Source organism: Mustela nivalis, assembly GCF_964662115.1.
Source record: "Mustela nivalis genome assembly, chromosome: 1".
NCBI lineage: Eukaryota > Metazoa > Chordata > Mammalia > Carnivora > Mustelidae > Mustela > Mustela nivalis.
In genome coordinates this window covers 196,047,322-196,072,063 of record NC_139020.1, presented here as the reverse complement: position 1 = coordinate 196,072,063, position 24,742 = coordinate 196,047,322, and the positions used below count along the sequence as shown (strand labels likewise).

At 37.4% G+C, this 24,742-nt stretch overlaps 1 protein-coding gene across 9 annotated transcripts in view; it reads left to right on the top strand.

Moving 5' to 3' along the window:
• DOCK3 (dedicator of cytokinesis 3) overlaps positions 1-24,742 on the top strand; it is a 568,909-nt gene that overhangs the window by 243,885 nt on the left and 300,282 nt on the right. For all 9 annotated transcript variants that reach the window (XM_082702076.1, XM_082702074.1, XM_082702073.1 and 6 more), the window contains exon 5: positions 14,291-14,387. In XM_082702076.1, coding sequence (XP_082558202.1) covers positions 14,291-14,387 — 97 coding nt within the window. The remainder of the gene's footprint in view (positions 1-14,290; positions 14,388-24,742) is intronic.

Genomic DNA, 24,742 nt, shown 5'->3' with positions numbered 1-24,742 from the left:
TGTTTTTCAACATTTCCTTAGTGATTCGGGGTCTGTCCTGATTCCATACAAATTTTTGGATTATATGATCCAGCTCTTTGAAGAATACCAGTGGAATTTTGATAGGAATGGCATTAAAGGTATAGATTGCTCTAGGCAGTATAGACATGTTAACAATGTTTATTCTTCCGATCCAGGAGCATGGAATGATCTTCCATTTTTTTGTGTCTTCTTCGATTTCTTTCATGAGTGTTCTGTAGTTCCTCAAGTACAGTTCCTTTACCTCTTTGGTTAGGTTTATTCCCAGGTATCTGATGGTTCTTGGTGCTATAGTAAATGGAATCGATTCTCTAATTTCCCTTTTTGTATTTTCATTATTTGTGTATAAGAAAGCCACTAATTTATGCACATTGACTTTATATCCTGCCACGTTGCTGAATTGCTGTGTGAGTTCTAGTAGTTTGGGAGTGGAGTCTTTTGGGTTTTCCATATAAAGAATCATGTCATCTGCGAAGAGAGAGAGTTTGACTTCTTTATTGCCAATTTGGATATCTTTTATTTCTCTTTGTTGTCTGATTGCTGTTTCTAGGACTTCTAATACTATGTTGAACAAGAGTGGTGAAAGTGGGCATCCTTGTCTTGTTCCTGATCTCAGTGGGAAGGCTGCAAGCTTTTTCCCATTGAGGATGATATTTGCTGTGGGTCTTTCATAGATAGTTTTGATGAGGTTCAGGAATGTTCCCTCTATCCCTTTTCTTTGAAGCGTTTCAATCAGGAACGGATGCTGGATTTTGTCAAATGCTTTTTCTCTATCAATTGAGAGGACCATATGGTTCTTCTCTCTTCTCGTATTAATTTGTTGTATCACATTGATTGATTTGCGAATGTTGAACCATCCTTGTAGCCCAGGGATGAATCCTAACCAGGTCAGTCTTTATGAGGGAAAGTCCATGGAGTTAAGCCTGTGATAGCTGCAGTGCCTTTTACCAACATTCATTGTAGGAAAGCTGGGGAAGGAAACAGATTGAATTCATGGGACACTGGGGTTGGGAATAAATGGCATAAAGAAAATTGGCTTCCTTTGAAAGATAACTAATTTAGGTGAGCCAATCTATAAGTCTTTACGGAAGGCAAGGACACCCTCTTCAGTAGAGAAGGAGGGCCTTTTTCTACTGCAAAGTGTTCAGTAAGGGTGACATTTAGGTCCTTTTAAGTTGTCCCGTGTTATACTTTTATCTCTACTATTCTTTCCAAGTCATTAGCCAGGCTTTTATTTTCATATTTATGGAAAAGCCTTAAATTCAACTGACATTGCAATTCAGCAATCATTAGGATCAAAACTAGAGTTTGGTTTTGGGCTTTGAGGGCCAAAACTGAAAAAAAAAAAAAAGATTACTCTGAACACTTGTTTTTTTAAAAAATTTATTTATTTATTTGAGAGAGAGTGAGAGCACGTGAACGAAAGAGAAGAGACGGGCAGAGGGAAAGAGAGAAAGAAGCAGATTCCATGCTGAGCATGGAGCTGAATTCGGGGCTCAATCCCATGACCCTGAGATCATGACCTGAGCTGAAATCCAGAGCCAGAGGCTTAACCAACTGAACTACCAACCACCCTATCTAAAATCTTATGCAGAACATGAATAAAGTGAGCATTTAGCTTTCTGCAGGCCTGGTTTTCTGACTAGAGATGATCCTTCCAATTAGATGCTACAGAATAAATCAAATCATCTGTTCTATCCATTCTTCATCTGCTAGATTTATTTAGCTCTTAGTTTAAAATAGAGTTAAAGGGAGAATCAGTAAGTCAGCAGTACCCAGAAGGCTTCTTGCTTTTGATCATGTAGGCCAAGACATCCTTTTATCCATGCCCCCCCACTTTTTTTGGCCTTTGATATCATTGTTGGTCTGTTTAGCAAACTACTCTCAAACTCAACCTCAGACTTTGCTTATAGTTGTATGGATTTCTATTGCATGTATTCTAGGAACCTTGTCATTACTGTCACTACAGCTGGTTGGGGATTTGAGGTCTTGAAATGGTTAGATAGATGAGAGAGGGAGTAGGAAGGGAATCAGTAATGATGCTCATGATGGAAATATTGGAAGAATTATTGATAATCATCTGCCAAAGAACAATATGAAGGACTTGAGCATCTCAGGGTCTGTGGGGTGGAGTTGTGCATTGTCAGCACTAAACAGCTGAGAGAAGAAGGGCAAGTTTATGTCCTAACTTGTCACAGCGTGACATGGAAAAAGGAGGGACTTTTATATGATTATGCTTTCTTTCTTATATTACTTCAGTGTCTTCTAACTGCTCTCCCTCTTCTACCCATGTCCCCTTACAGTTTATTCTTGACGTAGCTGCCAGAGCAATTTAAAAAAAAACTCTTGATGTACTGTATGGTGACTAACATAACACAATAAAATATAAAAATAATAAAAATTAAAAATAGAAGTTAGATTATGTTACTCCTGTGTTTAAAACTTCCCAGTGGCTCCTATCTCACTCAGGGTAAAAATCAAAGTTCTTAGAAAGATTTACCAGTTTATGTGACCTGGCTTCACTCCTTCTACTCTACCTATTTCTCATTTGGCTTCAATTACATTGGCTTCTTTGCTTTTATTCAAACATATGAAGTATACTCCTGCCTTAAGATTTTTTTCCATGCTGTTTCCTATGCTTGGAGTACTATGCCTGGCTAAGACTCTGTCACTTCCTTCAGGTCTTCTCTCAAATCTCAGTGAGACCTATCCTCTAACTACCATATTTAATTCTGCCTCCTCCAGTCCCTCACCATTTTAAAACTGAATGCTTCCATAGGACTGTTGCCTCAGGAAATGACTGTGGCTTCCACCAAGTTGGTTTCTTTGCAGTCTCTGCTGCTTTGGGTAATTGGTTTTCCTTTCTAATTGAGTAACTGGCACTCAGGTTATAAGCCTATACCATAGTCATAGAGAGGCTGAGAAATCAAGTATCTGTTATTTTCTGCTTATGTAGTGGAAGGCAACTCTGTCGCTACATTTGGGTTTTTTCCAAATGAAGGGGGTTACTATGCTGGAGAGCTCAGGGAAAGAAAATCACAATTTTCTCTAACACTGCAATTCTTTTCTCCTAGTAATCCTGTTAAGAGTTGTTTGGAATTCTTTGACTTCTCCCTCATGTCTCTTAAGTACTCTTTCATACTTTGGGTTACTTTTTTGTTCTGCCCTACATTCTAGAGTGATTTTTTTCATTATTACCTTGCTACTTATTTTCTCTTGAACTCTGTCCAGCATGTATCATTTCTGTTGAGGTTTGTTATTTTTTTCCACTGCTATTATTTTTTGGATATCTTAAAAATAGTGGTAAAACATTCATAACAAAGAAGTTAACATTTTAAAAAAATATTTTGTTTATTTGACAGAGAGAGAGATCACAAGTAGGCAGAGAGGCAGGCAGATAGAGAGAGGAGGAAGCAAGCTCCCCGCTGAGCAAAGAGCACAATGTGGGGCTTGATCCCAGGACCCCAGGATCATGACTTGAGCTGAAGCAGAGGCTTTAACCCACTGAGCCACCTAGGGACTCCCCCAAAAGTTAACATTTTAACCATTTTTAAGAGTATAATCCAGTGGAATTAAGTATATTCATAATGTTATGCAGCCTTCATGAGTATTCAATTCCAGAATTTTTCATCATCCCAAACAGGGACTCTGTAACTCTTTAACAGGTAACTCCCCATTTTCCCCTTCCTCAGTCCTTGAGAATTGTTCTTCTTTCTAGCTCTCTATCTATAAATAAATATTTCTATCTATCTGTGAATTTTCCTATTCTACGTACCTCATGTAATGGAATCATGCAATATTTGCCCTTTTGTGTCTGGCTTATTTTACTTAGCTTTTATTTTACTTAGTGTTTTCAAAGCTCATCCATGTTATAGCATGTAACATAGCATCAAAATTTCATTTATTTTAGAGCACCAGAGTGGCTCAGTTCGTTGAGTTGTCTGCTTTCAGCTCAGGTCATGATCCTGGGGTCCTGGGATCAAGTCCTGCATCAGGCTCCCTGCTCTGCTCAGATCCTGCTTCTTGACCTCTGCCCCTCTGTCTCATGAATAAATAAAATCTTTTAAAAAGATTTCACTTACTTTAAATGTTGAATAATATTCCCTTATATATGCATGTTCCATTTCATTATTCTATTCAGTCATCAATGAACACTTTGTTTATAATACTTTTCTTTTGGAAAATTTCTAGTTAGTTCTTTTGCATATTCATTGGCTTTTGTTTTATTTGTGCTTGCTTGTGTTTCATACTTTTCTTTTTTAAATGGAAGTTAATCATTTCTTTAAACATTTTAAAGATATAAAAATGTTTGTCAGACTTCTAAAATTCTGAAAAGATTTTTAAAGATTATTTTAAAATCTTGATCATTATATTTTCATATGTTTTAGAATCTTGATTTTTAGAAGTGAGAGATTTTGTTTTTCCCTTCCTTCTCTCCCTCTGAGCATATCTGTCTTGTGCTTATGCAGCTACCTCTGCCTACTCCCAAGGCCCCATGTAGAACAAAGTGCTACAAGAGCATTTTAGATCTCCTTCTCCATAGCTATATTGGGGCTTTGGCAAATCCTGAACTTAGACTGAAGGGAGGAAGGGACGCTTTAGGCCCAATCTCTTTAGCCCTAGAGCTTGCTAAAAGCCATGGTTCTAGTGAGGTACAGTAGCAGTTTGTTGTTGTTGTTTTTAAACTTGGCCTGTTGGACAGTATGTTTGTGATAATACTATATCTGAATTTTAAAAATTTTTAGGATATTGGTTGTGTATTATGATCTAAGAAAAATAAGTCAGTTTTAGTTTCAACTTAGATTAGTTAAATTGAGGTGAGTCCAAAGCCTTATAATTTTAAAATAGGAACATTGCAAATTTCCCATAGATCTCCCTATTTAAAATAACTGAACATATAATAGACGAAACTTTCCACTTTATACCATGTGTCATTTCTGTGTTAATTCTACTAAAACACAACACTCTTATAAATGTCCCATGACTCTTTCCATAGGGTCAAATTTAAATCTCTTAGCCCTGCCCTGACAACACCTTTCTGTCTTTTCAGTTTCCCATGTTCTCAACATGAATCCTCTTTCTATACTTCTTGCTCATTATTTTTTCTGTACCTTTCTTCATAGCTTATTAGAGCCTCTTTATCCATCTCTTTGCCTTTCAAAACTAAGCTTTCTTTAGGAACATCACTTCCTTCATGAAGCTGTATCTAATCATCAGGTAAAAGTGAATCTTTTCCTTCCAAACTGCATTAGAACTTACAGTTGATGTCACACAGCACCTATTTGTGCTTTACATTTAAGTTTTGTTATTAGGGTTATGATCTCCCTGGTTGTTTCTATAAATCTCCTAATTATCTTTATAGCACTCTTAATATATAGTATATAAAAATAATTTCAGAAATTAATGTTTATACTAGTTATCCAGTAGTTTGAAGAAATAAAACTTTTTATTCATTTTTGTCTGGCAGTCATTAAGACTTACTCTTTTTCACACTGTTCTCCAAAGTGGCTGCACCAATGTTTATAGCAGCAAGGGCCACGGTCGCCAAACTGTGGAAAGAACCAAGATGCCCTTCAACAGACGAATGGATAAGGAAGTTGTGGTCCATATACACTATGGAGTATTGTGCCTCCATTAGAAAGGATGAATACCCAACTTTTGTAGCAACATGGAAGGGACTGGAAGAGATTATGCTGAGTGAAATAAGTCAAGCAGAGAGAGTCAATTATCATATGGTTTCACTTCTTTGTGGAGCATTACAAATAGCATGGAGGACAAGGGGAATTAGAGAGGAGAAGGGAGTTGGGGGAAATTGGAAGGGGAGGTGAACCATGAGAGACTATAGACTCTGAAAAACAATCTGAGGGTTTGAAGCGGCATGGGGTGGGAGGTTGGGGGAACCAGGTGGTGGGTATTAGAGAGGGCACGGATTGCATGGAGCACTGTGTGTGGTGCAAAAATAATGAATACTGTTATGCTGAAAATAAAAAAAATTTTTTTAAAAAGACTTACTCTTTTTCAGATCTGGCTTTTGCCATTGGCTTACTCTCCATCTAGAAATTCAATATGACTTATTGTTTTTTAAAAAATTAAAGTAAACCATTCATTTCAAAAATATTATAGTAGTACTTGAAATAATTGGTAAAGTTGAGTCTAGGAATTACTACCTTGGATGCTCTTGGCACAAGGAAAAAAATGTATCACACTTTACTTTTAACAAGCACCTGATGAAAACTTTTATTTTTATCAGCTTATAAATTTGATGAATATGGATAGTGCTCTGAAATCAATCCGAGAAGATTGTTTTCATCTGCTGGAATAAAGCAGATAATATAAAACAATAACACTATAAAAGATCATCAAGTAACTATTCATTGACAGTCAGTATTAATGTACTGAGTCATCTCTCAATGGTGGTTTGTCAGCTTCTTCCTGTGCAAAGACAATACATAATGCAATTTTTTTTAAATTTTTTATTTTTTATAAACATATATTTTTATCCCCAGGGGTACAGGTCTGTGAATCACCAGGTTTACACACTTCACAGCACTCACCAAAGCACATACCCTCCCCAATGTCCATAATCCCACCCCCTTCTCCCAAACACCCTCCCCCCAGCAACCCTCAGTTTGTTTTGTGAGATTAAGAGTCACTTATGGTTTGTCTCCCTCCCAATCCCATCTTGTTTCATTGATTCTTCTCCTACCCACTTAAGCCTCCATGTTGCATCACCACTTCCTCATATCAGGGAGATCATATGATAGTTGTCTTTCTCCGCTTGACTTATTTCGCTAAGCATGATACGCTCTAGTTCCATCCATGTTGTCGCAAATGGCAAGATTTCATTTCTTTTGATGGCTGCATAGTATTCCATTGTGTATATATACCACATCTTCTTGATCCATTCATCTGTTGATGGACATCTAGATTCTTTCCATAGTTTGGCTATTGTGGACATTGCTGCTATAAACATTCGGGTGCATGTGCCCCTTTGGATCACTACATTTGTATCTTTAGGGTAAATACCCAATAGTGCAATTGCTGGGTCATAGGGAAGTTCTATTTTCAACATTCTGAGGAACCTCCACGCTGTTTTCCAGAGTGGCTGCACCAGCTTGCATTCCCACCAACAGTGTAGGAGGGTTCACCTTTCTCCGCATCCTCGCCAGCATCTGTCATTTCCTGACTTGTTGATTTTAGCCATTCTGACTGGTGTGAGGTGATATCTCATTGTGGTTTTGATTTGTATTTCCCTGATGCCGAGTGATATGGAGCACTTTTTCATGTGTCTGTTGGCCATCTGGATGTCTTCTTTGCAGAAATGTCTGTTCATGTCCTCTGCCCATTTCTTGATTGGATTATTTGTTCTTTGGGTGTTGAGTTTGCTAAGTTCTTTATAGATTCTGGACACTAGTCCTTTATCTGATATGTCGTTTGCAAATATCTTCTCCCATTCTTTCAGTTGTCTTTTGGTTTTGTTAACTGTTTCTTTTGCTGTACACAAGCTTTTGATCTTGATGAAATCCCAATAGTTCATTTTTTCCCTTGCTTCCGTTGCCTTTTGCGTTGTTCCTAGGAAGATGTTGCTGCGGCAGAGGTCGAAGAGGTTGCTGCCTGTGTTCTCCTCAAGGATTTTGATGGATTCCTTTCACACATTGAGGTCCTTCATCCATTTTGAGTCTATTTTTGTGTGTGGTGTAAGGAAATGGTCCAATTTCATTTTTCTGCATGTGGCTGTCCAATTTTCCCAGCACCATTTATTGAAGAGGCTGTCTTTTTTCCATTGGACATTCTTTCCTGCTTTGTCGAAGATTAGTTGACCATAGAGTTGAGGGTCTATTTCTGGGCTCTCTATTCTGTTCCATTGATCTATGTGTCTGTTTTTGTGCCAGTACCATGCTGTCTTGATGATGACAGCTTTGTAATAGAGCTTGAAGTCTGGAATTGTGATGCCACCAACGTTGGCTTTCTTTTTCAATATCCCTTTGGCTATTCGAGGTCTTTTCTGGTTCCATATAAATTTTAGCATTATTTGTTCCATTTCTTTGAAAAAGATGGATGGTACTTTGATAGGAATTGCATTAAATGTGTAGATTGCTTTAGGTAGCATAGACATTTTCACAATATTTATTCTTCCAATCCAGGAGCATGGAACATTTTTCCATTTCTTTGTGTCTTCCTCAATTTCTTTCATGAGTACTTTATAGTTTTCTGAGTATAGATTCTGTGTCTCTTTGGTTAGGTTTATTCCTAGGTATCTTATGGTTTTGGATGCAATTGTAAATGGGATTGACTCCTTAATATCTCTTTCTTCTGTCTTGCTGTTGGTGTAGAGAAGTGCAACTGATTTCTGTGCATTGATTTTATATCCTGACACTTTACTGAATTCCTGTATAAGTTCTAGCAGTTTTGGAGTGGAGTCTTTTGGGTTTTCCACATATAGTATCATATCATCTGCGAAGAGTGATAATTTGACTTCTTTTTGCCGATTTGGATGCCTTTAATTTCCTTTTGTTGTCTGATTGCTGAGGCTAGGACCTCTAGTACTATGTTGAATAGCAGTGGTGATAATGGACATCCCTGCCGTGTTCCTGACCTTAGCGGAAAAGCTTTCAGTTTTTCTCCATTGAGAATGATATTTGCGGTGGGTTTTTCATAGATGGCTTTGATGATATTGAGGTATGTGCCCTCTATCCCTACACTTTGAAGAGTTTTGATCAGGAAGGGATGCTGTACTTTGTCAAATGCTTTTTCAGCATCTATTGAGAGTATCATATGGTTCTTGTTCTTTCTTTTATTGATGTGTTGTATCACATTGACTGATTTGCGGATGTTGAACCAACCTTGCAGCCCTGGAATAAATCCCACTTGGTCGTGGTGAATAATCCTTTTAATGTACTGTTGAATCCTATTGGCTAGTATTTTGTTGAGTATTTACACATCTGTGTTCATCAAGGATATTGGTCTATAGCTCTCTTTTTTGATGGGATCCTTGTCTGGTTTGGGGATCAAGGTGATGCTGGCCTCATAAAATGAGTTTGGAAGTTTTCCTTCCATTTCTATTTTTTGGAACAATTTCAGGAGAATAGGAATTAGTTCTTCTTAAAATGTTTGGTAAAATTCCTGGGGGAAGCCATCTGGCCCTGGGCTTTTGTTTGTTTGGAGATTTTTAATGACTGTTTCAATCTCCTTACTGGTTATGGGTCTGTTCAGGCTTTCTATTTCTTCCTGGTTCAGTTGGGGTAGTTTATATGTTTCTAGGAATGCATCCATTTCTTCCAGATTGTCAAATTTGTTGGCGTAGAGTTGCTCATAGTATGTTCTTATAATAGTTTGTATTTCTTTGGTGTTAGTTGTGATCTCTCCTCTTTCATTCATGATTTTATTTATTTGGGTCCTTTCTCTTTTCTTTTTGATAAGTCTGGTCAGGGGTTTATCAATTTTATTAATTCTTTCAAAGAACCAGCTCCCAGTTTCGTTGATTTGTTCTATTGTTTTTTTGGTTTCTATTTCATTGATTTCTGCTCTGATCTTTATGATTTCTCTTCTCCTGCTGGGCTTAGGGTTTCTTTCTTGTTCTCTCTCCAGCTCCTTTAGGTGTAGGGTTAGGTTGTGTACCTGAGACCTGTCTTGTTTCTTGAGAAAGGCTTGTACCGCTATATATTTTCCTCTCAGGACTGCCTTTGTTGTGTCCCACAGATTTTGAACCGTTGTATTTTCATTATCATTTGTTTCCATGATTTTTTTCAATTCTTCTTTAATTTCCCGGTTGACCCATTCATTCTTTGAAGGATACTGTTTAGTCTCCATGTATTTGGGTTCTTTCCAAACTTCCTTTTGTGGTTGAGTTCTAGCTTTAGAGCATTGTGGTCTGAAAATATGCAGGGAATGATCCCAATCTTTTGATACCGGTTGAGTCCTGATTTAGGACCGAGGATGTGATCTATTCTGGAGAATGTTCCATGTGCACTAGAGAAGAATGTGTATTCTGTTGCTTTGGGATGAAATGTTCTGAATATATCTGTGATGTCCATCTGGTCTAGTGTGTCGTTTAAGGCCTTTATTTCCTTGCTGATCTTTTGCTTGGATGACCTGTCCATTTCAGTGAGGGGAGTGTTAAAGTCCCCTACTATTATTGTATTATTGTTGATGTGTTTCTTTGATTTTGTTATTAATTGGTTTATATAGTTGGCTGCTCCCACGTTGGGGGCATAGATATTTAAAATTGAGTATGATATAGTGTCCTTCCTCATCTCTTATTATAGTCTTTGGCTTAAAATCTAATTGATCTGATATAAGGATTGCCACTCCTGCTTTCTTCTGATGTCCATTAGCATGGTAAATTCTTTTCCACCCCCTCACTTTAAATCTGGAGGTGTCTTCGGGCTTAAAATGAGTTTCTTGGAGGCAACATATAGATGGGTTTTGTTTTTTTATCCATTCTGATACCCTGTGTCTTTTGACAGGGGCATTTAGCCCATTCACATTCAGGGTAACCATTGAGAGATATGAATTTAGTGCCATTGTATTGCCTGTAAGGTGACTGTTATTGTATATGGTCTCTGTTCCTTTCTGATCTACCACTTGTAGGCTCTCTCTTTGCTTAGAGGACCCCTTTCAATATTTCCTGTAGAGCTGGTTTGGTATTTGCAAATTCTTTCAGTTGTTTTTTGTCCTGGAAACTTTTAATCTCTCCTTCTATTTTCAATGATAGCCTAGCTGGATATAGTATTCTGGGCTGCATGTTTTTCTCGTTTAGTGCTCTAAAAATATCATGCCAGCTCTTTCTGGCCTGCCAGGTCTCTGTGGATAAGTCAGCTGCCAATCTAATATTTTTACCATTGTATGTTACAGACTTCTTTTCCCGGGCTGCTTTCAGGATTTTCTCTTTGTCACTGAGACTTGTAAATTTTACTATTAGGTGACGGGGTGTGGGCCTATTCTTATTGATTTTGAGGGGCGTTCTCTGAACCTCCTGAATTTTGATGCTCATTCCCTTTGCCATATTGGGGAAATTCTCCCCAATAATTCTCTCCAGTATACCTTCTGCTCCCCTCTCTCTTTCTTCTTCTTCTGGAATCCCAATTATTCTAATGTTGTTTTGTCTTATGGTGTCACTTATCTCTCGAATTCTCCCCTCGTGGTCCAGTAGCTGTTTGCCCCTCTTTTGCTCAGCTTCTTTATTCTCTGTCATTTGGTCTTCTATATCACTAATTCTTTCTTCTGCCTCATTTATCCTAGCAGTGAGAGCCTCCATTTTTTATTGCACCTCATTAATAGCTTTTTTGATTTCAACTTGGTTAGATTTTAGTTCTTTTATTTCTCCAGAAAGGGCTTTTATATCTCTCGAGAGGGTTTCTCTAATATCTTCCATGCCTTTTTCGAGCCCGGCTAGAACCTTGAGAATTGTCATTCTGAACTCTAGATCTGACATATTACCGATGTCTGTATTGATTAGGTCCCTAGCCTTCAGTACTGCCTCTTGTTCTTTTTTTTGTGTTGAATTTTTACGTCTTGTCATTTTGGCCAGATAAGAGTAAATGAAGGGGCAAGTAAAATACTAAAAGGGTGGCAACAACCCCAGGAAAGTATGCTTTAACCAAATTAGAAGAGATCCAAAATCGTGAGTGGGGAGAAAGGGGATAAAAAGAGGTTCAAAAAGAAAGAAAGAAAAAAGAAAAGAAAAGAAAAAGAAAAGAAAAAAAATTTTTTAAAGAAAAGAAAACACCTGAGAAAAATGTAAAAAAGAAAAAATATATATATTAGATAAACTAGTAAAAAATCGTTAAAAAAGAAAAAGGTAACAGTTAAAAAAAAAAAATTTTTACCCGAAGGCGAGAAGAAAAAAAAAAAAAATGAAAAAGAAAAAATTAAATTAACTGCAAGACTAAAAAAAATCACAGGAAAAAAGCCATGAGTTCCGTGCTTGGCTTTCTCCTCCTCTGGAATTCTGCTGCTCTCCTTGGTATTGAAACCGCACTCTTTGGTAGGTGAACTTGGTCTTGGCTGGATTTCTTGTTGATCTTCTGGGGGAGGGGCCTGTTGTAGTGATTCTCAAGTGTCTTTGCCCCAGGCGGAATTACACCGCCCTTACCGGGGGCCGGGGTGAGTAATCCGCTTGGGTTTGCTTTCAGGAGCTTTTGTTCCCTGAGCGCTTTCCGTAGAGTTCCGGAGGACGGGAATACAAATGGCAGCCTCCTGTTCTCCGGCCCGGAGGAGCCGAGAGCCCAGGGCCCCACTCCTCAGTGCGCCCTCAGAGAACCGCGCCCAGTTACTCCCATCTGCCTGACCTCCGGCCGCGCTCCGAGCTCACCGAGCCTGCGACCGGTTCAAGGTAACCCCGAGCTGTGAGCTTACTGTCGGCTCTGTCTCTGTAGCCGGCTTTCCCGTTCCAATACCCGCAAGCTCTGCGACACTCAGACACCCCCGATCCTTCTGTGACCCTGCGGGACCTGAGGCCACGCTGACCCCGCGTGGGCTTCGCCCCGGTTTAGCCTCTGGAGCGATGTCCCTCAGCGGAACAAACTTTTAAAAGTCCTGATTTTGTGCGCGGTTGCTCCGCCGCTTCCCGGGAGCCGGCCCCTCCCCCCGGGGTCTATCTTCCCGTCGCTTTGGATTCACTTCTCCGCCGGTCCTACCTTTCAGAAAGTGGTTGTTTTTCTGTTTCCAGAATTGCTGTTGTTCTTCTCTTCAATCTGCCGATGGATTTTCAGGTGTTTGCAATCTTTAGATAAGCTATCTAGCTGATCTCCGGCTAGCTGAAGCAGTCTCAGCTTGCTACTTCTCCGCCATCTTGACTCCTCCTCCCTACATAATGCAAATTTTGTGAAATAAACTTCTTTTGCTTTCCAAGTTGTTGGCTTTGGCTAACAAATAAGAATTACTGTGTTTCAATCACTTTAGCATACCAGTATATAAATTTTTAGTCCAGAGAGTATTTCATTATCCCTTACAATTGGCATAGACATTGTAAAAATATTATCAAGTCATGCCCGTATTTTGAACAACCTTTCAATACCTTGTCATTCATTTTACTTGAGTTAAGATCTGGGACGTTTAGTATCATTTGAAAAGGCCCCGTGAGAGCTGGATTCAGTGTTACCAACCTTTTTTATTTTTTTTTTTAATTTATTTTTATTTTTTCAGTGTTCCAAGATTCATTGTTTATGTACCACACCCAGTGCTCCATGCAATATGTGCCCTCCATAATACCCACCACCAGGCTCACCTAACCCCCCAACCCCTCCCCTACAAAACCCTCAATTTGTTTCTTAGAGTCCAGCCTTTTTAAAGCTCTTGTTTATGTAAATTCTTTCCCATTTCAGTGGCTTCTTGTATACTGTTTCCTCTGCAAGTGGCACCATATCTGTTTCTCTTCCTCCCTACACACATTTCTTGTCATGAACTTTTTGCATCTTTTGGACCTTAACACTTGTTTAGAGAAGATTTCACCGATCCCTTTTCTTTTTAAATCATGTCCCCCAGTTAAAATCACTGATTTTACACCTTAATTTCCTTCTTAGATTCATCACTGTTCATATCTGTATGTTGTGATTATTGTTGATTCTCTGTCCAGAGCAAGAGCTCTCTGAAGATAGGGACACTGTCCACTTTTGTTCACTGATAAATCCTTGGCAGTTTAACACAGGGACTGGCACCATAGTAGATGCTGCTTATGCAGTAGACTGAGGGAATCCCCGTAACTTTCTGATCCTTAGGAGGATCAGAATTCCTCTACCAGATCCAGAATTCCTCTACTGACACAATTTTCTAAGAAAGCACAATACTAGTATAAGGGAGAGTTTATAAAATATTTCAAAAACCAGTGTCTGGGTTCCCTACCTCCCCCATTTCCATTAGATCTTTTATGTCAAGATTATGAACTAATTTGCATTACTAGTAAATGTTAAAGGACACAAATAATTTAAAAAATTAATTTAAGCAAGACATAGGTGATATATGGTCTTTCTTTAAAGATAAAGGCTCAAAATGGTCTTTTTAAAAGTCTGTTTTAAAGACAGTATTTCTAAAAGTAAAATTAAGGACTTCCATATCAAGTCCTTAATTTTTTTAAGGACTTTTTTTTCATGAATTCAGTTCATTTACACTATTGCACTATATTATGGCAAAATAATCTTCAGTCAGTTGGTTATAGCTTTCCTTTATGTTTGCATGAACTTAACTTTGAGTTATACACATTGAAAAGGTCAGTAGATAGGATTCTGGTATTTTATCAAAGATAATGTGGCTGTTGTTGTGGCTCTGGTTCTAGGCAGTATGAAACTGTGGTTCCACTTGAAGATTCTATTGTGACTGAGGTTACAGCAACTCTACAAGAATGGGCCAGTCTGTGGAAACAACTCTATGTGGTAAGTATTGATAATTGGCTTACTAGGTCGTTAAAGTTCCATTAGAAAAGTGAAAAAAAATTATCTTACATATACTAATTATAAATTTTTAGACTTCTGAATATTTGCAATTTTCAAAGTATGATCTTATATTAACTGAAACATATTTTCAGTTATGAGTGTTATTCAGTCTGAAGAGAGCACATTATTCATATGCCTCCAGTACCTCTACCCTATCCTAGTCAGTAGAATAACATTAGGGATTGTAGCTGTCTTTCTCACTGCTGTCGCCTGAGAAGCTTTCATAAAACAGGTGTTTCCTGAATGAATGAACAAACTTAAGAGTTTCATTGTGAACATAAAGTTGGGTAAAGGCCGAGAAGTTTTATCAACAGATTCTTATATTCACTAAACTTAAAGGATATGCCATATAGGACATGGTTTGCTAAGTCTACAATTAATAGAAAGATTAATAAAAAACGTGGTTCATGTCCTCTGGAAACTTAGAGTAGAGAGCAATAGGACACACAACATCAGGGCTGGAAATAAGTGACAAGGTTTGGGTTCTGTTATTTCATCAAGATGGAATAGGCACATTCTGTTATACTCCTTTTACTAATTACAACAAGAATCCTGAACAAAACTCATAAGTCATCTACCAGAAAACTCTGAAAGTAAAGGAAAAGAAAGTGGAGTGACTAGGGACCTTTGAACTCAAGGACTGAATGAATTCCCAGATTGTTTTTTCTTGCCTCCCATATACTATGGCTCGGGCTCTAGAGAAGCCCACCACCTGGAAATACTAATAGGTGCAAACAAAAAAGCACCAAAAAGACCCCTTTTTTGGCAAAGGCTGGTGCAGCAAGACAGAAACCTTTTCCTCCACATCAGACGGGGTGCAGATGTAACAGGGTTTGAGTGAGGCACGTGTCATACAACTGTGTGAACACCCGATCTTCATGCTTATGAACTACAAAAGGATCAAGACAGAAACACTTTAAGTTATCCTTTCTGTTCTCTACAGAACATTGCAATAAAAGCTGCACTCCCTTGTACCCACCCAAACAGGCATTACAATAGTGGAATTGGTGACCAGAACTCCCATCTTTCATACCCACTTTTCCTCACACCTGCAGTAACAAGATGTCCCTCTCCAGTGGAGCTTCAGGCCAAACTCTTGACTTCTATCCCTCCCCACTTCAGTAATGAGGCAGTGCCTTTCTCTTCAGTGGGACCTGCAGGAGGATTCTGACTGCAACTTCACCCAGCACTTGCAAGGTGGCACCTTCCCCAGCAGAGCCTGTGGGTGGGACTCTGGAGTTTACAACTACCCAGTGTTAACAAGGTGATGCCCTTATTTTGCAGAGTTCTGTGGGCTTCCTCCTGTGCTCTGAAGCAAGGAAGAAGCATCCCTCTACAGAGGATCTTGTGGTTAGAACTCTTGATTTCCACTTCCCTTGTAATAATAAGTGGGTCCCTCTCCAGCTGAACCTGTAGGCAGGACTGACTCTCACCCCCTCCCCATTAATGAGACAGTATCCCTCTCTAGCACACGATGTGAAGAGTACCCTCTTTTTCATCCTTGCCCTGCTGAAATGAGGCAGTGCTTCTCTCCACCCAAATCCATGCTGAGTATAAGTAAAGTGGAGTTCTGCTATCTAGGTAACACACTAATGGGGGAAACCAGGAGAGCACTGGAAGGACTTTATATACTAAACTGACATTTAAATTACAGCCCACAAAAGTAAGCCTATGATTGCATTCTGAACTGAAGCAGATTGACCACCTGTAGAAGATTTAAATAGGAATCAGAATGTCATAGCATAATACTTAAAATGTCCATTTCACATATGAAAAATGAGGAAAATCTCAATTCTAATAAAATAAGATAATCAACAGTTGCCAATTTTGAAAGGACACAGATGTTAGAATCATCAGCAAGGATCTTAAAGCTGTTTTTGTAAAATTGCTCCACCAAGCAACTAGAGACACTCTTGAAACAAATGAAAACATAGTAAACTGCAGCAATGGAAGTAGAAAACATAAAGAATCCAATGAAAATTTTAGAACTGAAAAATACAGTAACCAAAATTTAAAAATTACTGGATAGGCTCAATAGCAGCGTGGAAGAAACAGAGGAAGGAATTAGTGAACTTAAAGATGGATCAGTAGAAATTATTCAATCTGAATAATGGAGAGAAACTAAATGGAAAAGTAAGCTTAGCCTCTGAGACCTGTGGGTCAATAATAAAATATCTAATATTTGAGGCATTAGAGCACTAGACAGAAAGGACAGAATGTGGACCTAAAAATTTTTTGAAGAATAGCTTAAATCTTCCCAAATCTGGCAAAAGACTTAAATCTACAGACTCAAGAAGCTGAGTAAACTCCAAACAGGATAAACCTAAAGAAATCCATGCATAGTCACATTGTTGTTAAACTTCTGAAAATTAAAACAAAAGAAAAAAATCTTTGTATATATGCACTGCTGTATTTATGTATTTGAAATACATATGTATGTTGTATATACATATATGTGTATTGTAAAATTTTATGTATTTTTAAATTTCAATTTAATTAATATATAGTGTTAGATTGGTTTCAGATGTGTAAGATAGTGATACAACAACTCTATACATTACTCTGTGCTTATCATAAGTGCACTCTTTTTTTCACATTTTTTAAAAAAATGTTTAAATTTTACTCAGCTAACATACAGTGCAATGTTGGTTTCTGGAGTAGAATTCATCTCTTATATACAATACCTAGTTCTCATCAGCTTGACTGCCCTCCTTAATACCCATCACCCATCTAGCCCATCTCCTACCCACGTCTCTCCATCAATTCTGTTTGTTCTCTCTCATTAAGGGTCTCTTTTTTTTTTTCAAAGATTTTATTTATTTATTCGACAGAGAGAGATGACAAGCAGGCAGAGAGGCAGGAAGAGAGAGAGGAGGAAGCAGGCTCTCCGCCGAGCAGAGAGCCCGATGCGGGGCTCGATCCCAGGACCCTGAGATCACGACCTGAGCTGAAGGCAGTGGCTTAACCCACTGAGCCACCCAGGCGCCCCTCTCATTAAGGGTCTCTTATGGCTTATTTCCCTCCCTCTTTTTTTTCTTTTTCCCCTTCCCATATGTTCTTCTGGGTTTTTTTCCCCTTAAATTCCACATATGAGTGAGGTCATATGGTATCTGTCTTTCTCTGACTAATTTATTTCACTCACCGTAATACACTCTAGCTCTATTCATGTCATTGCAAATGGCAAGATTTCATTCTTTATGATGGCTGAGTAATATTCCATTGTGTGTATGTGTGTGTACACACACGTACACCATATGTTCTTTATCCATTCATCATTCGATGGATATTTGGGCTCTCTCCATAGTTTGGATATTATTGATAGTGCTGCTATAAACATCTACCCCTTTGAATCAGTATTTTTGTATCCTTTGGGTAAATACCTAGTAGTGCAGATGCTGGATCATAGGGCATTTCTATTTTTAACTTTTTGAGGAACCTCCAAACTGTTCTCCAGAGTTGTTGTACCAGTTTGCATTCCCACCAACAATGCAAAAAGGTTCCCTTTTCTCTGCATCCTTGCCAACACCTTTGTTTCTTGTGTTGTTAATTTTAGCCATTCTGAGAGGTGTGAGGTGATATCTGATTATGGTTTCGATTTGTATTTTCTTTTATTTTTAATTTTATTTTATTTTTTTCAGTGTTCCAAGATTCATTGTTTATGCACCACAGCCAGTGCTTCATGCAATAAGTGCCCTCCTGAATACCTACCACCAGGCTCACCTAACCCCCCACCCCTCTCCCCTCCAAAACCCTCAGTTTGTTTCTCAGAGTCCACAGTCTCTCATGGTTCATCTCCCCACCCCCCCGTTTTCCCCCAAGTCACTTTTCCTTTCCTTCTCCTAATGTCCTTCTAGTTATTCCTTATGCTCCACAAGTAAGTGAAACCATATGATCATATCATTGTCAGGAAGGCATTTGAGAAAATCCAACACTCTATCATGATGAAAACTTTCAGCAAACTAGGAATAAAGGGGACTTTTTCACCCTGAGAAAGGGCATTTATGAAAACCTACAGCAAATGTCATACTTAATGGTGAAAGTCTGCTTTGGGGAGCAAGGTGAGGATGTCTGCTTTTTAACATTTTGTCAGCTTAATACCGGAAGTATTCACCAGTGCAGTAAGGCAAAGAAAAGAAAGAAGAGACATACAGATTAGAATGAAGAAAAAAGCTGGTCCTATTTTCAGACCAGATATATTTGCAGAAAATACAAATCAAAACTACAGTGAGATAGCACCTTGCACCGATCAGAATTGGCTACATAGGGAATCTCAAAGAATCTTCAAACAACAAAACCCACTAGAATGTACCAAAGATACTCCTAAAACAATTGAGTTTGCAGTTCCAGCATAGCAACTCAGAAAGTCTCTTTTTCTTTCAGTCAGTTAACTAATTTTATTGCCATATATTAGCAATGAAAAATTGGAAACCAAAATTTTAAAACAATGCTATTTGGTTAAAGGACAAAATATGAGACCTGAATCCATAAAAATCCTAGAGGAGAACACAGGCAGTAACCTCTTTGGCATTGGTGATAGTTACTTCTTTCTAGCCAACACCTGTTGTTTCTTGTGTTATTGATTTTAGTCCTTCTAACTGGCATGAGGTGATACTTCACTATAGTTTTGATTTGTATTTTCCTGATGATTGGTGTTGAGCAACATTTCTTATCTGTTGGCCATCTGTAAGTCTTCTTTAGAAAAATGTCTATTCATGTCTTCTGCTCATCTTTTAATTAGGTTATTAATTTTGGGGGTGTTGATTTTTAGAAGTTCCTATACATTTTGAATACTAATCCTTTACCAGATATGCAGTTTGCAAATATCTTCTCCCATCCCATAGGTTGCCTTTCAGTTTTGTTGGTTGTTTCCTTTGCTGTACAGAAGATTTTCATTTTGATGAAATATCAATAGTTTATTTTTGCTTTTGTTTCTCTTGCCTCAGGAGACATATCTAGAAAAGGGAACACTTTTACACTGTTGGGTGGGAATGCAAATTGGTGTAGCCACTCTGCAAAACAGTATGGAGTTTCCTTAATAAGTTAAAAATAGAAGTACCCTATGATCCAGCAGTTGCACTACCACAAAAATACTGATTCAGCAATTGCAGTACTACAAAATACTGATTCAGAGGGGTACATGCACCCTGATGTTTACAGCATCATTATCAACAATAGCCAAACTATGGAGAGAGCCCAAATGTCCATTGAGTGATGGATGGATAAAGGAGATGTAGGGACTATATACAATGGAATATTACTCAGCCATCAGAAAAATAAAATTTTGCCATTTGCAATGACATGGATGGAGCGAAAAAGTATTAAGCAAAATAAGTTGGAGAAAGACAAATACCATATGATGTCACTCATATGTGTAATTTAAGAAAGAAAACTGTAGAGAACAAACTGATGGTTACTGGATGGGAAGTGGATGGGGGAATGGGTTAAATAGGTGATTGTGAGCACCAGGTGTTGTATGAAAGTGCTGAATCACTAAATTCTACACCTGAAACCAGTATATTACACTATATGTTAACTAACCTGAATTTAAATAAAAACTTGAAAAAAGGGGGAAAATAATGGTGTTTTAAACAAAATGCACATTTATTTCTTTTTCAAGTGAGCACAGGCATTCTGGATTTGGTATTGCAGCTCTACAGTCATCAAAGATTCAGGATCAGAAATGTTCTGAATAAATTAGAGTTGCTATTTGATGCAGTAGCTTAGAATATTTAAAATTTGAAAACTCTTTCAGGTGTGGTTTGAGGCCAGTATATTCACTGATTTTCTAGAGACATGGAAAAACTTGAAAGTGGGAGTATGTGTTGGAAAGAGGACAACTGCTAACAGTATTTTTTTAAAAAATATTTTATACCTAAAGTTTGAAATTGCCATGGTAATTTTTAAATTTGCCTTCTGATGAGTGGAATGTTGGAATGTTGTCTTTCTTTGCCATTTTAACAAATTGCAGTGTTTCTGCTTAATTCTTTAAAAAGTATTGTTAATATGACAACTGCCAAATGATTGATCTTATTCTGAATGCACGTAGGAGGCCAGTCATGTAGCCAGTGAAATTCAAAACAAATGAATACACATCTTCTCCAAATGACTCTTTCTAGTGGAAGAGAATAAAAATTTGTTTTATTACTGAAATTAGTAAGAGAGCTGAACATTCTCCCTTTGTTTTCCCTACTTAATTTCAAGCCATATAGTTCTTAATCTAACTTTACAAAAGGCAAGTAGCTAGAAACCTAGCTGTCCTCTGAGAAAGAGTATACTTAAACCAGAATGAAGCTAGGTTAACAACTTTTAAAGTCTAATGGACTCCGAGAAATAAACTGAGGGTTTTGGAGGGAAGGGGTGGGGGAATGGGTTAGCCTGGTGATGGGTATTAAGGAGGGCACGTATTGCATGGCGAACTGGGGGTTACATGAAAACAATGAGTATTGAAACACTACATCAAAAAAACTGTAAGAGACTCTTAATCTCACAAAACAAACTGAGGGTTGCGGGTGGGGAGGGGGAAGGGGTAGGGAGAGTGTGGTGGGGTTATGGACATTGGGGAGGATATGTGATATGGTGAGTGCTGTGAAATGTGTAAGCCTGACTGACGATTCACAGACCTGTACCCTTGGGGCAAATAATACATTGTATGTTAATAAAAATAATAAAAAAGATTTTTAAACCCTAATGATGTAGTATATGGTGACTAACATAATCAAACAAATCAAGTCTAGTTTATCTGATTCTGAAAACAAAAGAAAATTAAGTGATGAAGAGTAAACTGAGAAAAAATTCTCAACATAGATAACTATAAAGATTAACATCTTTCTGTATAGAGTACATAAAAATCAATAGGAAAACTAGGAAGAATACCAGTAGGTAATCAGCAAAGGTACAAGCCATTCACAAAACAATACATTAAGGTAATACTCAGTCTCACTAGTAAGAGATGTAAATTAAATCAGTGAGATGATTAGATAACCCTAACCATTCCCAGATATTCTCCTTCAAATTAACAGGCAAGAAAGTAAATTTATTTTTATTTTTATTTTTTTATTATGTTCAGTTAGCCAACATATGACACAACATTACTTTTTGATGTGGTGGTCAGTGATTCATTAGTTGCATATAACACCCAGTGCTCATCACAACACATGCCCTCCTTAATACCCATCACCCAGTTATCCCATTCCCCCTCCCCCACCTCCCCTCTGTAACCCTCAGTTTGTTTCAGAGTCCAGAGTCTCGCATGGTTTGTGTTCCTCTCTGATTTCTTCCCATTCGGTTTTCCCTCCCTTTCTTGGTCCTCTGTGCTATTCCTTATGTAGCACATATGAGTGAAACCATATGATAATTGTCTTTCTGTGTTTGGCTTATTTCACTTAGCATAATCCCCTCCAGTTCCATAAAAGAAAGAAAGGAAGGAAGGAAAAAAGGAAAAGAGAAAGAAAAGAAAGAAAACCATCTTCTACTATTGAATTCTACTATTGAATTTCTTCATTCTTTGCTGCTGGGTACCAAATTTTAGTTAGCACATCTGAAGAATAATTTAGGAAAAGCCTTAAAATTCTTCAGATTTTAAAGTAATAAAAGTTATTCTAATTCTGGGAACTTGTTTTAAGATAATAATGTTCAATATGAGAAAAGAGTGAGTCTTTATTTCATAAATACTTACATAGAAGCAGCATTTGCACTAGCAAAAACAAATTTACTTCTCCAAATGTGCTAACTGTGGTCCAGTTAAAACATAAATGAGTTAGTGCTTACATCTAAAGAGCCACAGAAAAATTTAAATAGTATATTATATAATAAAGTGAATTTATGTAGAAATTTTGTATAAATTATAATCTCACCTGTATTATGAAAATATATTTGGAAAACACATGAAGAAAATGCATCATAATTTTAATGAAGATTAATTGAGGGACCAAAATGTTAGTCTTTTTTTAATCTATTTTAAAATTTTTGAATGGTTAATATATATCATTTTTAGGAAAAAATAAAACTCATTTTTAAAAATAATTTTAAGATTTTATTTATTTATTTGACAGACAGAGATGACAAGTAGGCAGAGAAGCAGGCAGAGAGAGAGGAGGAAGCAGGCTCCCTGTTGAGCAGAGAGCCGGATGTGGGGCTTGATCCCAGGACCCTGAGATCATGACCCAAGCCCAAGGCAGAGACTTTAACCCACTGAGCTACCTAGGTGCCCCGTAAAACTTTCATTTAAATAAATAATGAATGATACTGTGAAATAATTCTAATAGTGTTAATTGAATAAGATATATATGCAAGAGATTAAGGTAGGAGATTATACTAGTTAATTTGCTATGTTTATCTTTTGTCACAGTATCAGCAAGTATATATTAAATTATAGAGGAAGGGCTTTGGACATGCTCTCAAATTTGAACGTTTCACCTTCTCTGTTAGGTTTCTTATTAAGTCTTAGATTTATAATAACCACGTATACACGAAAAACTTTTTCAGAGAGTTGTTAGAGATTAAATAAAATTGCGTATAAGGCTTCAAGCACTAAATCAGTGTTGACTATATTATCTTGTTTTTGATATTAATTATATGTCTCTTCGGGTATACGGAATTGACATCTATTTTCTGATATAGGTAATATTTAGAATGACAGCAGTTTCATCACTTAAGAAGCTTCTCTCTGTAGAGAAATAAATAGACTCAATGAAGTGGACTTCATTTGTATAAAGAATAGAGTGCTTAGATAAGAGTGTATGTATACTTGAGCCAGGATAGAAAAGCCTCCATTCCTCCGAGGCAGTTAAAACCTTAATCTCCCATTCTAGTAGCCTTATTTTGATATGAAAACCATCATTTATGGGAAAACGGTGACATCATACTCATTCCTGTCTAAAATAAGATTGTGAACTTTTAAATATTTATGCTGCAAGTACATTTTTTTTTTTTTTAAACGAAAGCACATTAGAAATCACACACAGGGGTGCCTGGGTGGCTCAGTTGGTTAAGCATTTGCTCAGGTCATGATCCCAGGGTCCTGGGATGGAGGCCCACAAGGGGGGGTCCCCACTCAGTGGGGAGTCTGCTTCTTCCTCTCCCTCTGTCTAAACAATAAAAAAGTCTTTAAAAAAAAATCACACACAGATCCCCAATTGCCAACGTAGCAATTGAGGTCAATTATTAATAAAACTAGAAAATAAATTTATTAGACAGAATTATCTTTATTCTTCATTTTTAGAGTTATTATAGCAGTGGAAAAAGGAAAATTTTCCAACAACAAGAAATCTTTATCAAAAAAGTGTATATAGTTGTTTTCATTTTCTTTTTAAAAATTATTTTAAATTTAAATTTATTTATTTATTATGTTTTGTTAGTTACCATATAGTACATAATTAGTTTCCCAGAGTCAAAAGTCTTATACAGTTTCTCTCTCTCTCTCTGATTTCTTCCCATTCAGTATTCCCCCCACCCTTATTTTGCTCTGTACTATCCCTTATGTTTCACATCTGAGTGAAAGCACATGATAATTGTGTTTCTCTGTTTGAGTTATTTCACTTAGCATAATCCCTTCAGTTCCACCCATGTCAGTGTAAATGGTAGATATTCATCCTTTCTGATGGCTCCCGGTAATATTCCATTCTATATATGAACTACATCTTCTTTAGCCATACATCTGTTGAAGGATGTCTCAAATCTTTCCACAGTTTGACTACTATGGACATTGCTGCTATGAACATTGGGGTATATCTGTTCCTTTGTTTCACTACATCTGCATCTTTGGGGTAAATGCCCAGTAGTGCAATTGTTGAGTCATAGGGTAGCTCTATTTTTAACATCTTGAGGAGCCTCCATATGGTTTTCCAGAGTGACTTTACCAGCTTGCGTTCCCACCAGCAGTGTAAGAGGATTCCCCTTTCTCCATATCCTTGCCAACATTTGTTGTTCCCTGTCTTGTTCTATGAGTGTGTTTAACAACCAATTATACTGTCTATTAAGATGATGCTATAGGGGTGCCTGTCTGGATCAGTCAGTAGAGCATGTGGCTCTTGATCTCTGGGTTGTGAGTTCACGACCCATGTTGGACACAGAACCTACTTAAAAAAAAAAAAACATTATAAATTAAATATAAAAGGATGTGTACTTGTATTAATTTTGGACTATGAATTTTCCCTTAGGTGTATAACTGAAGCATTTTTATAATTGTAGCTAAATTGTTTAACCATTTATTTGTACTATTTTAGGATGACATGATATTAGAATTTTTAATTTCATGTTAAAAACTCATGTTTATTTAAGTGGGTATCTGTAATGAA